The sequence below is a fragment of the Fundulus heteroclitus genome, chromosome 4 (assembly GCF_011125445.2).
Source record: "Fundulus heteroclitus isolate FHET01 chromosome 4, MU-UCD_Fhet_4.1, whole genome shotgun sequence".
NCBI lineage: Eukaryota > Metazoa > Chordata > Actinopteri > Cyprinodontiformes > Fundulidae > Fundulus > Fundulus heteroclitus.
In genome coordinates this window covers 10417514-10432215 of record NC_046364.1, presented here as the reverse complement: position 1 = coordinate 10432215, position 14702 = coordinate 10417514, and the positions used below count along the sequence as shown (strand labels likewise).

Genomic DNA, 14702 nt, shown 5'->3' with positions numbered 1-14702 from the left:
GAAGTGGAACTGAGGCAACCGTGTGTCTGTGCTCGTGTGAGTCTGTGTGCTTGTAAAGGAGACGGAGTGAGTGAAAGAGAGGTTTCTTGGCCCCGAACACACAGCTTTAAGGTTCCATGAAATTGTGTGCATTAGAGAGGTTAGGAAAACCAAATGTTATTTTTTGAAGTCCTGTGACCCATTGCTGACTACATCTCTATGGGGAAAACAGACAGAAAGCCACAGGGGTGTAAATCATGCCTTAATGCTTTTGGCTTCGGCAGACACCTCCACCCTCCTTTTTCTCGGTCCCCCGGGCCCGTCCAGGCTTGCTCATATTTTCTGAGTGCAAGGACATTTATCCACATCACAGCGGAGGCCTGTGTTCAGATGTACAAGAAGGGAGGAATCCTGCTTGGTGGATGGGGGTATTTATTATTTTATAGAGGCACCCTGCTTTGACAAAAAAAGCAACAACAATTCTTTTTGTGAAAGTTATATTTCACTGCTTGATAGTTTTATTTTAGTATTGCTATTTATTTATTATTATACTATTTATTACTTAGGTTGACAAGACCTACTTTTTGTTTGGTGCTATATTCAAACTGAAACCCAAATCTCATAAGATTCCTACAAAGAAACAAATCAGAATAAAACAAAATAAACTGAACCTTACGTCATACCAAATGTGATTGTTTTCTTTTAGCTGCTGTTTGCTTGTAAAGCCTTTTTTCTGTAATGTGTAAAATGTCTTGGTTATAATTTTACTAAGTGCGAACATGTGTAGGCCTGTGATGATTGACAGCAACCTAACTCTTTCTGATGATGCTTGTTTTTAGGACGCTATCTGTAGACCTACATGAGAAACAATTGTTTAACCCTCTGAACACCATGAACTCAAAGTTGGGCTTTGATCCATTCAGAAGGGTTGTAGGTACACATGTAGTCATTATGGGAATGGATGTAATGATCATTTTGAGCGTTTTTCATTTCAACAATTGATTTTATCCTTACTTATGGGACAAAAAGAACAACAACTTTCTATGGATTTTATAAAAGCAGAGTTGGGTGCACAAGTCAAATTTATATAGACTCATTACACATAAAGAGAACTTTGTCAAGCCTTAATTTCTTGATTTTTGATGATTATGGCTTACAGATAGTGAAAACCCAATTTATAATATTATGAAACAGTTAAATATTGTAAACCCATAGTATCACACCTTAACTATCTATTTAACTCAAAACATTGTAAAGGTTTCCTGAGCTCCAAACGGTCCCAGTCTGGGTCAGTAGGCTTCACAATCATTGAATAGTGCTGATTAGACAGATGTCCAGAAGGCAGTCATTAACATATTCCACAGGGAGGACACCCCAGAAAAGGTCATTTCTAAGGAAAATGGACGTTCACAAAGTGTTGTATTCAGGCATATTCATGGAAAGATGAGTGGAAGGAAAACATGTGGCAGAAAAAGGTTCACCAGAAACAGAGGTAACCATAGCCTTGATAGGATTGTCAAGCAAAATCCAGTCCAGATTTTGGTGGGAGCTTCACGAGAAGTGTATTGACGCTGAAGTCAATGCATTAAGTGCCATTATGGACTGCAAAACTGGACTAAAAATGTCACATTTCTTTGGAAACCCTACCAAATTCATGAATTTACTTTTTTTTTGACAATCCTGTCAAGGCCACAGTTATCACTGTTGGTGGTCTACCATTTTCTATCAGACTTTTTCCTTCTGCTCAACTTTCTATTAATACACTTTGATCCAGCACTCTGTGAACCACTACCTTCTTTAACAATGCCCTTTTGATGCCGTTGATGACTGCATTTAAACCTCTGATTGGAATTTTGTGTGCTTAATTAAAAACCTGTGATGTCAATTTAGAAACATATTTATGTCCTATTAGTGCGTGAACATTTATAGCAACCCTCGACTTAAGTCCTTTAATCACGGCAACGGTTTAGGCTTCCTGGGGTGCTTTATATATGATCTTAATGTTTGCGTCAGACCTTCTAGTGTTTTTTGGAAGGGTTGGTTGTACTTTCGTACTTTGTTTCATTGAGGGTTTCCTAGACATTAAGTGTTTTTAATCATCAGTTTCTAAAACTCACTCTAGATCCACGATGGTTACATTTTTAAAATGCTGTGATCATTAAGAAAAATGTTAGGTTGTAAAGTACCTACACAAACATTTACTTCAGTAATTAAATACATCTGAGCTAAAACAAGACTTTGACAGTTTTCATTTGTATAATGGACCTTTTAATAAGTGTAGAAACACACAGGTAGGAGAGTAATTCACGCTGAGAGAAATCTGCGTTCTGGGGCCACCTGCATCGCCATAAAGTACTTTGACAATAGACATATTTATTATATGAAACCAAACGAGGCAGTTAACCTCTCATGATTTAACTTTAAAATTCACTACCAAACAGGTTATACGATTCTGATGACTCTTTTGACAGTTTTCGTCACAGAGCGCCGCCGTCTGCCAGCGTTTAGTCTGACAGGGCTTCCAAACCCACCCTCTCCGGCGGAAGATTTACAATGAAACCGTCAGTTTCGCGCCGGCCGCGATAATAGAGAGATGGGCTGCTCCGCAGACCACTCTAATGGGACTTGACTGTCGCGGATCAGTGGGGATTTATGCTCCACTTGGTGAGCACGCCCCTGAGAGGACAACTGCTCCACAACGATAGCAGCTTGCGCCATCCTCGGCCGTCTGTCGCTTTGTCGGCCTACCTGAATGAAACACTTGGCGCGGCGTGCCGACGTATTCGCTCGGCCATAAATTTCCAGGACTCTTATTGCACCAAAATGCGTCACGCAGGCGATTCTTGGTAGGCGCCAACACCCCTCCCTCATCCCAAATGCTCACGTTCGAGGCAGATACAACTAAAGCGGGTGTTAAAATATATTGTACTTGTGTTTTTTGTGACATACACCCCTTGATAAGTAGTTTTGCTGTATTAAAAGGAAACTACAATGGTGTATAACCACATACGCCATTATATAATTTCAGCACCATTTGTCGGCGGCTGGCCCCCTTTGAACTGCTAATGTCTGAGCTGCTGGAGGCAAATTGAATCACCATCATTTCCACCCAAATGGAATTTCAGTGGTTAAAAAAGAACAATGCAAGTCTTGACACCGGGTGTGTTCAATAATCTGATTTCCAGCTCCCAATGCACAGGGGGGGAACTGCAGAAAAAAAGAGTTGACCCAATATATTTAAAAGCCTGCTTCCTGGAAAAGGAGGACAAGTGGCAGCCGGCACAGGGGTTGAAAGAAAGATAAATATTTATTACAGTTATCGAGTTTGCCTCGACTCCCTCCTGATCCCACTGGCTGCATTAGAGGCGCCAAGAAAAGAGCAGATTGATGGAGATAATTTGTTATTGGATATAAACAGTTTTAAAGACGCAGAGTAATTCTGCCCAGAGACCTAATCCCTCACAATCTCATCAGGGTGAAGAAAACACCGGCAAGTTGTTTTGTTTGTCACCGTCTTCTTCTTCTTCTTCATTTTTTTTTTCTTCTCCCCTTCCTTCCACCAAACAATAATATCTTCCTCCTAAAGCATTTGGCTGTTTGACTTTCAAATCACAGGCATTAGCTGGTGTACTCTTGCTCAAGGCGGGTGTAAATATGCACATGTGCTGTGAATGACAGCTCTGTCATGGCTAAATTAATTATTGGTAGGAGGCAAATAATGGCAGAGCTGAGAAACATCTATGCACACAAAGAAACACATGGCGGGATACACAGGAAACAGCGCTACGGCCTCGCCGTAAAGCTTGTGTGATATTGGACAAATGTTTGCGGGTATGGCGCTTCCATCTTGACAGATTGAGCGCGATCTGGTTCTGTTTGGTAATTAAAATTATATTACAGTGCTCTTCCCTCTATCCGAGTCGATGCTGGACCGCTGGGACTCTGTCCGAGTGTACAAGTTGATTTAGTCTAAATCACTCCCCGCTTTTCATCTGTTTCTCTCATGTAATATCTCCCTTTTACTCCCATTAACAATCAATTCCACATCAATATGCTATTTATTTTCTTTTGGTTTTTAGCTTCTGTATTTAGCATCTAGTTTCCTGGTTTGGTGGTTTGCAGCGATAATGTTGGTTATTGTGCTGATGGTTTTTCTTTGCCGTCGTACTTGCCAGATGACCTGAACAGCACCCACCAGCACTGTGTTCTTGCTGGAGAGACGGCGCGCTTCAGCTCAACTCATAGAGTGGCCGAGGTGAGAAGTCAGACAGTGAGATGTGACACAGTCTGCTTTTAATTTGTTCTGGACATGCGATGTGCAGCCAGCAGCTCCACTAAGGACCACATATAACATCAAATCATTCAACTTGATATTTTGATATTAATAAAATTCTGCATATACTGTTTCTATCTATCTATCTATCTATCTATCTATCTATCTATCTATCTATCTATCTATCTATCTATCTATCTATCTATCTATCTATCTATCTATCTATCTAGATACACACACACACACACACACACATATATATATGTATATATGGTGTGTAGTATATTGTGTGTAGATATATATATATAGGTATATATATATTATATAAGTGAATGTATATGTATGTGTGTGGGTGTGGTACTAGATAGATAGATTAGATAGAAAACAGTATATCGCAGAATTTTATTAAATATAAATTATATATATATATATATATATATATATATAATATATGGACGTATATATATATATATATAATAGTATATATATATAGATATATATACATAAAATATAATATATTATATATATATAATGAGATATATATATATATATATATATTATATATATATCTAATATATATATATATATTTATCTTATATCGATACTATGTATCTATATATATATATAGTGTATATCTTTTCTATATATATATGTTGTTATATATATGTATTATGTATATTTATATATATATATATATATATGTATATATATATATATATATATATGTATATATATATATATATATATATCTGGTATATATGTTATATAGTATAGTATATATACTATATATGTCTCTATATGTATCAATCTTTTTCTGAAAATGATCAATATTATAGAGAATAACGTGTTCATTTACTTATTTCGTTTTTTTATGGCATGCACTATCAGCTGTTTTATTGTTGCCCCCTTTGTTTAGTGGCCTTGTGTATTTCCTTCATTCATGTCGTGGTGTTGCTTGTGACTCTGCTCTCGTTCCTATCAGTGTTCTAAGGGGACCCTGACCTACATCCAGTCACGGTGCCAAGAGGCCCTGTCCAACCTGCACACTGACCCCGAGACGGGCTCCCACAGCCTGGTGACCCTGCAGCCGACAGCATTACAGCACTGTGAGGAGATTCACAATGAGGTGGGGGCATGGCGGTCGTGTGTTAACCTTCAGGTGCACATGAATACACACATTTGCTTGTCTTTGGTTTCCTGCGCGCGTCCACGGGATGGTTGGTAGCTATTTCCACATCTTTTTAGGAAGCTATTTGAGTTGTGTTAGATTGTTCAAAATGCAAATATTGCCAATAAGCAGAACTTGCACCCCCAAAGAGTTTGCAGAGTAGCATTGTCTTCAAAAGTTTACATTTGTTAAATTGGGATTGTGAACCTCTGAATCTCTAACTTACATTGAGTGGCCCTGAGGCTTTAATCCCCACCCATCTGGTGCCCCAAGCAGGTTCAAAACAACTAAGATCCATCTGCAAATAAGATGATGATGATGATGATGATGATGATGATGATGATTTAATCCGTAAAGCAGAAATTGGTGTTGAATATACTGAAATCTTTCTTTGCAAGCAACACAGACAAGCTTCTAATTAAGGAAGCAGATGTAGTACAGCAAACATATATTTGTGGGTTTTTGTGTCATATCGATATAAACACCCGTGATGTATTTAAATCCAGTGCACTGACGTATATTATAACATTTTCGTTGACCTAATATTCTGTTTGGGGAAATAAGTTGAGTCGAGACAACAATCTTACAAGATGCACCGGTTTAGATGACCTACTTAAAATGCGTTTTAGACAATAAAACGGATAGCTTTGTTGAACTGTTTTCAGAACCAGTTTCACCTGAAGCAACATTTTCATTACGGAAGTAAGTAAGTAAGTAAGTAAGTAAAATTTATTTATATAGCACTTTTCTCAGATAAAAATCACAAAGTGCTTCACAGTAAAATACAAATACAAAAAACAGTATACAACAATACTAAACAGCATTTTAAAACAAAATGGAAAGAAAAAAAAAAAAAAAAAAAAAAAAAAAAAAACATACAAACGAAACCATAAAACCCACACGTCTAATTAAAAGCCTGCTTGAATAGCAGCGTCATTACGGAACATATCCAGTGTCTTGCAGTTCATACCCTTTGAACTTTTTTCAGCAACAACACACAATAATGTATTTTACTGGGGCTCATGTGAAAGAAATGGTTGGTGTCCATCTGTGTTCAGCCACTCGGACAATAAATTGGAGACCCACCTATCGCTGCCTTTACAGCTGCCCCAGTGAGAGTTTTGTCCTCTTTTCCTTATAAAATAACTCTGTGAACATTATTCTGTGAGCATCTGTGAACATTATTTTCAGGTTGTCTGTCTTACAGGATTTTCCTGCTTTTAGCACCCATCAACTTTGGCTAGTTTTCTTGCCCCTGCTGAAGAAATACACGCCCACATCATAGATGTTGTGAGATGTTCAAGGTTTGGGATATTGGTAGGGTTGGGAATTGATAAGATTTTCACGATTCCGATTCCCTTATCGATTCTATGAAACGATTCGATTCCTTATCAATTCCAATTTGGGGAACTTTTTTTAACCTCTTAAACAAAAATAGGCATGGTATTAAGCATTTAAATTTAAAGTAATACTAATTTAACATTTTAGAGACATAAAAAGACAACAACTAAGCATTAAAGTACTGTTTATGGGTTGGGTTCTGCAATGTTATAAGATGAGTATAAAACTCATCTATAGAACCAATCTCTGCTCAAAATGGTGATCTGCGCCGCCTAATCTGCTTCCAGCAGTTATCATCAGTTATTGCAACCGTAAACTGCAGAAAATACAGGTCAGAGCGGCTCCTTCTGCCTTTACTGTCAGGATGAGCTGCAGTGCATTATGAGGCGGAGGGATATGTGAGCGTCACTTAGTTTAGAGCCCAAACAAGCGACTTCACTTTCAGAAACAAGCCCAAAAAACTGCAACCCCACAATTCATGAAATTTACTAGCGACTTTATAAAAAATAAGACCAAAATCGCATAAAATAAGTGGGCTTCGCAACAGTGAGCATTCTATCAAAGTGTGTCATATCACTCCGCCCCTCTGGTCGGTAAACAAATGTTCCGGCAAATTCTACATTATAAAAAAGAAAAACGTACCAAAAAGTCTCGCTCTCATGTCATCTTGAAGACATTCTTCTTCGAAATGTTGGCTACAGATAACGTTTTTTCTCTCTGGCCAGAAGTTTGATGGCAAGTTGGCAATCCAACAAAAGAGCCCGCGGTGGATCATGAATCGGAAAGGTGAAAAAACTAATGTTTTTTTCACTTTTACCCGATGTATTGGAACATCCAACTGCCATGAAAGTGAGCATTGTTGCTTCAACAATAGCTCTCGTGAATTTCAATGGTGAAGTCCTCTGGAAATCTGAAACTATTGTTGTAGAGCGCAGTGCCTTATTGCAACATTACGTCACAGGATGTGATGTCAGGCAATAACGGCTGCCCCCATAGACAGTGATCGAGACGACAATTTATGCTTTTATTTTCTTATCGATTAACGCTAAATTCATTAAATCACCACAAACGTATTAGTTTTAGGTATAGCTAATGATCCACTGATTTTTTCCTTGATGACCGGACTTTCGATCGATTTACCCGTTGGGTCGGCATTTTTTTTGTTTTGCTTTTCTAGACTTACACCTAGTCACGCTTACTGAATGCCTTGTGCGTAACTTACGTACAAAACGTGACGTAAGTCGTGCTGCCCGGCTCTAGTGCTGCTTGGAATCGATAAGAGAATCGTGTACCGAGCTGCCAAACGGTGCCATGGAATTGGAACACACGGAACCGGTTCTGAACAGGAACCGGTTTTCGATTCCCATCCCTAGATATTGTTTTTTAACCTAACCCGTGTGCCTCATGGCGTCATGTCGTTTTTGTCGTTCATCTGTTTCATAACCTCCTAATAAAGTGCATCATTTGTGGTTGTAAAGTAACAAAATTAGAACAATTTCAAACGGCCGTGATAGCTTTAATACTGTTTCTCATTTGCAGATCTTTGTGTTTTTTTTTTTTTTGCATGATAAGAGTTTTAACTCATGCTGGGATTTGTTTGATGGCAGGTTAGAGCTCTCTAAATAGCAGAACGGGAGCTTGCCAGCTGCCCACTCCGCTTTGTTGTTCTACTCAGGGAAATGTCTACAATATGAAATTCAGGTTGCTCTCATTTGTTCTGGCCTGTGATGGATCGCAAGCCAATAGGCTCTCCATATGTTTCCTGGAGACGGAGCCGTGCCCCTGTCCCGTCTGTAACCTCTCTTCATATAAAACAATGAGTGATGCTGGCTTGGGGTTCGGAGGGATAAAGCGAGGTCACAAAAAGAGAAGGGCCTCAGCCTCCTGCCATATCTAGCTGGAGGCCAGCAGTTAATATACCATCTCACCTATCACCCTCTTTACACCCATGCGCCGGAGTTGCACAACTGAGCAGACGCCAGCATCCGGGACCCTCAGCAGGATGCCATGACAGATGAGTCTGACATAAGGTTGTTTAAAGGTTGAAGGCAATATTAAGTATTCAGCGCTGCCGAGGAACAGGGTGGTCTGCGTCTGGAGAACCGCCGCGCTGGTTTTTTGCGCTAGCAACACCTGCTAGTTTTGCCACACAGCGCCGCAGGATTACCAGGCCTCGGCTTTCACCGGGAGGGTCAGGCCGGTTTATTTAGGAAAACAAGGAGCTTTTTATACAAGCGTCGGGGTGTGTGTGTGTGTGTAAGTGCTTAAGTAAGAGGGGGGTGTTCTCAGGGGCTTGGGCCTACCCTTCCCTGCTCTCGCAATGATCGATGTGGCCATTTGTTTGGAGTTGCCCACGAGAGCAGAACACCCAGCTCAATGATGTATTGTTGGTGGAGTTATTTATGATGGCGGCCCACTTTGGCGCTTGGTGGGCGCGCGTTGCGTAGGTCGTGTTTGACATGGACGACCAGGAGTGAACAAGCCTGAGACACGCGGGAAACCTGACCCCGAGCAGCGCCTTTCGGGTCTTTGCTCAAAAAGTACTAAAGAGCGCTCCGGCTCACAGCCCATTGATGCGGTGCAGTCGAGGGAGGGTCAGGGGGCTGGCTGTTGTCACAGGATATAGGTGGGGTCTGATTGTTGCGGGAGCGGAGCATCTGTCATCCGTCTGTCTGAGTTTGGGGATGGAGCGAGGTGCCTGATTGAAGCCGATATCGGAGGGAGACGGAAGCCGAAATAAAGGAAGGTTTCCCACCTGTTTAGTCCTTCTCTCTCTGTCGCCTTTTAATCTTACCTGCTGTCCTAGTCAGTCAAATAAGTCTAACATAATACCACCACATGGCCCCAGTGTGCATGTTTGGCTTTGAAATGCTAATCCCAGACACAAATGTCTTGTCTCATTTAAAGCCACTATGTGTCTTCCCAGGTGGGTGTGTGACAGAGTGCCCTGAGGGACACCCCCCCACCCCTCATGTGATGCTAGGCACCAAATAGTAAATATTGAAGGAAGGGAATAAGCTTTTCTTCACATCTGTCAGAAAGTAAACAGAATAAAGTGTGTTTAACCTGCTAGTGTCCTGTTTTTAGGGTCTTTATGCCTCCCCCAGGTCTTCGAGTCTTTGCTTGGCTTTGAAACACTTTCTTGTGTTTCTTCCAACGCAAATCTTTTTTTCAGTTATTGTATCTTATAAATTATAGTTTATTTATGCTTTGTATATTTTACATGACACATTTTTTTTCCTGTAGTCCTGTTATTTGAACGTTATCCATTTGTCCAGCTGATCTTGTGCAGGATTTTGTTTTCATTGATGCAAGACAATACATTTGGATATGATTGAAATGTCTTTCACAACTGTTTTCCTTCCCCTCAACTTTCAATTGATATGTTCGTTTATAGAACTGTGTGAACAGGAGTTAGATAATATTTCAATAAATGTTCATCCATAATAACATAAACAATTTGAATAAGCTCTCTCCATGAAATTCTATATTTGTGAGCTTCACATTTCTAATCGAATTAATAGTATTAAGTTAAATGTTCAGTTATATTAGAATTTATTGATGTATTTCACCTTGATTTCTGTTTAATTCATGGACAGAGCATTAGTATTACTGATGTTATGGAAGATTGAATGCAAAAAAATAAATTAATAAATAAAATTGGGAAATAACAGAAGAACTTTCTTTGCGGCCTCAAATGCAATTTAAAAATGTTTGCAATATTTTGCCCAGTCATAGGCTTGCAGTTATGCGCCCACGCTGGCCAGTGTGTGATAAGCGTCGGGAGGCTCGCAGAGACTTTGGGCAAAAGCAGTTATTCTGGCCGCTGTGTCAGGAGGCTGGGATCGGTAAACAGAGAACGGCAGAGAGGGATCGATCACACTCTCATCAGCCCTCACCTCAGGGCCCCGAACCCGGAAATTGATTGGACCCGCTCTGGGAATACTGTGAAGGTGTGAAGAAAAAAAAAAAAAAATTGCGCCTCATTAAATGAGGAAAAAAAAAAAAGAGGCTTTCTGAGCTTTTCCAGCAGAGTTGCCATAGTGGGTGGTCGCTGGACTAATTTGGAGCTAATGCGTAGTTAGTGTGTCCATCACCTGGAGAGATGACAGCGACTGCCGCAGGGGAGTCACCCTCCTTTGCCATCTCAGAGGAAAAACCCAGCCTAACAGCCTCTCTCCTTTTCACTTAGACTTTCGATCTGCCTGCACCGAAAGGTGGCATTTAGTCTGAGTTTCCCCGCTTGGCAGCGCTCAGCTGGGCGGCCAGACTCCAAATACCAAATAGCCGGTGCTCCTCGGTCGCTTTTAGATGGCCTGCTTTGTGGTTGCCTCTGGCCTGCGCTGTGGGGGACAGGAATCCGTGTCAGCTCAAAGCGCAGACACAGGTTGGTTTCTTCCCACCAAAGGACAGGCAGACAATCAGAGGGATAGAAGGAGGGACAGCCTGGGAGAAAAGGACGTCCGATATTGGCCCTCGCGGCTTTGTTGTGTGTTTGAGCTGTAGTGATCGAAGGGGAGTGGATTTGGAGTGTGTTGAAGGGGACCATAAAGGATGACATTTCTTTGAAGGGTGTGTTGTATGGAGCGACTGGGAGGCTGCTGAGCAGCGCCACTGGCTGTGTATTCTCCCTGACATGCACCGGTCCTTGCATGTCATCCCCGCTGTGATCAGAGCCTTTTGGGAGTAAATGGCAGGATGACTCCGTGCACAGCTTCTGCCTCAGACAGCCCTCACTCGGGTTGTTTGTGTAAATAGTTCTGCTCCTTTGTTGTTTTTGGGGCTGATGGAGGGGAAGGTGACACTCATCTGACACAACAGTGACCACATCAAAATGTCAACATTTGAAGAAATAGTTTTGAAAAAGGTGCTTCTAACTTTTTAGTTGTATTTCATCTTTAGACTGAAACCACTACTTGCGTTTTTTTTTATTAAACTAGTTTAGGAAATATCTAAATTGATAGTTATAGATAGTTATAGTTTCATGTATTTCTGTTTGCACAGTTTATAAGGTATATAAGCAGTCTTGGGATTTTTGGAAAGGAGAGACATTTGTTTCCGGCCTAGAAAACACATTTATGTGAGTTATGTTTGTTAAAAAAAATTAAGTATGACTGAAAGCAAAAGATAAATAGCTCAAAAAGTTGAGTGCTTTGCACATTTATTATATTTTAGCATTCTACGTAAAACATTCGAACAATGACAGGTTGCTTTCTTTGTGAATTACACGGCTATTATGAGCCAGTAATGTTAAACGGACACGCTTAAAATATTAATATTTAAATATGTGTGTTGTGATTAATAAAAATACTAATTTAAAGTGAGGTTATTGTGTAAAAAAAAAATATATTTAATGTTTGTTTTCTGTGAGGTTTAGGCAGAGAAGTCACAGTTTAACACAATGTCTTGGATGTGAATATAACTCCTTTTTGCATTTTATGGCGGTGTTGTGCGATAAACCAGCACAAAGTTGCACATTATTATGGAGTAGAACCAAACAAGATGCGTGGTTTTACCCGATTTAGACAAATACAAATCTGAAGAGACTGGCATTCATTTCCATGCAGCCCTCCACAGTCAGTTCTACGTAGAACAAACTTCTGCTGCAATTAGGATGTGTATATATCTTCTGTACGCATCCAGGATGGTCTCCATGTTCTTAAAAACAGCAGCGCTCCGACTACAGGTTGCTCGAGCATGAGCCACCAGAGCTGACAGAGACTCCTGGTCATCCAGGTCATGATCAATCCAAAAAAGGTTAAGAAAATAAAACAACTGGACTTCTATTCTGAAGATGAAGCTGAAGAATAGAAGCTGTTTTACTTTTTAACCTGTTTTGGATTGACTCCCGGACAGGTGTCGGAACGTTTTCAGAAAAACTGAGCGAACGTCCAGTTGCCTCTGATTTAAGCCTCGTGCCATACATATATAGAGACTAAAATGTTTCGCTTACTCTTGTCTCAGCTCAGTCAGATGGAGCATCTGTGGACAGCAAAGTCTCGCCACGCATTTTCGATTAGACCTAGTTCTGGACTCTGGCTCGACCATTCCAGCGCAGGAACATAGTTTGATTTAAACCATTCCCTCGTGTTTCTGGCTGCATGTTTTAAGATGCTGCGGGAGGGTGAACATACACTCCCGTCTCTTTCTAGATCCCCCCTCCCTGCTGAAGACAGACATCCCCACAGCATGATACTGACCATACCGTGTTTTACTGCTGGGACGTTATATTCAAAGTGACATGCAGTTTTGGTTTTCCTCCAAACAGATCATTTAAACCCAATCACACCTAAAGACACTACCTTTCAACAATAGCTCTGCCTTTTGGCTTTTTCTGTAATTAATAGTCTCCTTGCTCGGCCTGTCAGTTTAGCCTTGTGGCCTATCCTTGCCTGTTTAGATGATGGATTCACCAGTGCTCTATTGTTTTCTAACCTAACCCTGATTTAAAAGTCTCCACAACTCTCTCCCTGGCCTCTCTGCCATGTTCCTTGCTTTTCACGATGCTGTTTGTTTGCTCGCCAATGTTCTCTTACCAACCTCGGTGGTCTTTACAATGTTTTAAGTCCGAGGACTGGACTTATACTAACATTAAATCCCATTCAAGGGGACCCTATCTGCTAATTATCACATTTTTAAAGCTGCACTTTGTCAAACTGGATTTGGTTTAGAATATAAGAGTCATGAAGGGATTATCTGCAATAAAGTACTATAAAGTTTGCACTTGTAATGTGACCAAATGTAAAAAAGTTTATGGTCTATGTTAAATTATTTTTTTTGCAAGGCACAGCATTTTTGGACCTCCCGGAACCGGCCGTGCTCTCGAAAAGTTGTGCAACTTGTGCCGTAGTTTAGAAGAGGGGATTGCGATAACAAACCAGCGCAATTAGTGTGAGATGCATCAGATAAAACCACAAAATGCTTAAGAATTATACAAATAAAGGTTTTAAACCCGTTGGACATTTTCAGCCGTATTATTGAGCTTAAACTTGTCAAGATTGTTTGGAGGTTCGCCGCTGAAAAGGACTCAGCTTTATCCGTTTGCTAATGCTCTGTTAGAAGAACAATAAACAAAAACAGTTTTCAGAAAGCAAACAATAGCACGTCGAGTTCCATGTGACATGCGACCCCTTTGTTCGCCAGCAGACGCTGTGCTGTGCAGTTGACTTCATCAGGCTGTAATGGGGGTTTGCATTGTTTTGGAAGGATGTTGCTTCGCGGAACCATCTGAAGGGAGGGCAACCCGGCACCTTGGGTTGATGCTGGCAGCTTTTGGAGCAATCTTTGACACACACACGCTCACACGGCCGTGTTCCGCAGAAACAATAACAAAGCCGCCCGCACGCTTAAGCAGACGGGTACAAGCGGAGGCGCAAACACACCCGAGCTCGCTCGGTTCAGACCCGAACTGACAGCCGTGCACGCCGAACAACACACCTCCAAGTAGTGGGGCTACACCTGGCTGTGGTAAGCATCCTTTGCGGGGATTAATTTATCACTTCAAAAGAGCAGGAAACAAAAAAAAAAAAGAAAAAAACACTCCAGGCGGAGGAGAGGGGAAAAGGGGGGGAGGTTGCTCGGCAGCCGACTCTGTCAGCTCCAGACGGTGAAGCAGAGGAGGGCACGATGGGCGGGGTTTTCAGGTGCGCTCACTGGAAGGTGCGCGCGTAACCATTCACACACGTTTTCTGCTCCATATTATTTTTGTTAGTAACTTTGTATCTTTTAAAGGAGGGAATGTCCTCACAAAGGGGGATGTTTGGTATCTGTGGTTGAAGCATGTATTAGTGTAGCCTGCACCTTTATTGCCTCACTGCGACCGGGAGTATTTTCTATTACAGCCATTCTGATGCAGATTTGTTGCAGTGCTGGACATGATTGTCCCGTTTTACATCCTGGGTTTTGTCCGAGCTTCAGCTGCCGGACAGACGTTGAGATGTT

General features: G+C 41.0%; 1 protein-coding gene across 1 annotated transcript in view; it reads left to right on the top strand.

The window, feature by feature from the left end:
• The window catches only part of fto (FTO alpha-ketoglutarate dependent dioxygenase), a 172364-nt gene that overhangs the window by 43097 nt on the left and 114565 nt on the right, over positions 1-14702 (top strand). The window contains exons 5-6 of the mRNA XM_012881966.3: positions 4155-4234; positions 5235-5378. Of these exons, the coding sequence (XP_012737420.2) occupies positions 4155-4234; positions 5235-5378 (224 nt within the window). The remainder of the gene's footprint in view (positions 1-4154; positions 4235-5234; positions 5379-14702) is intronic.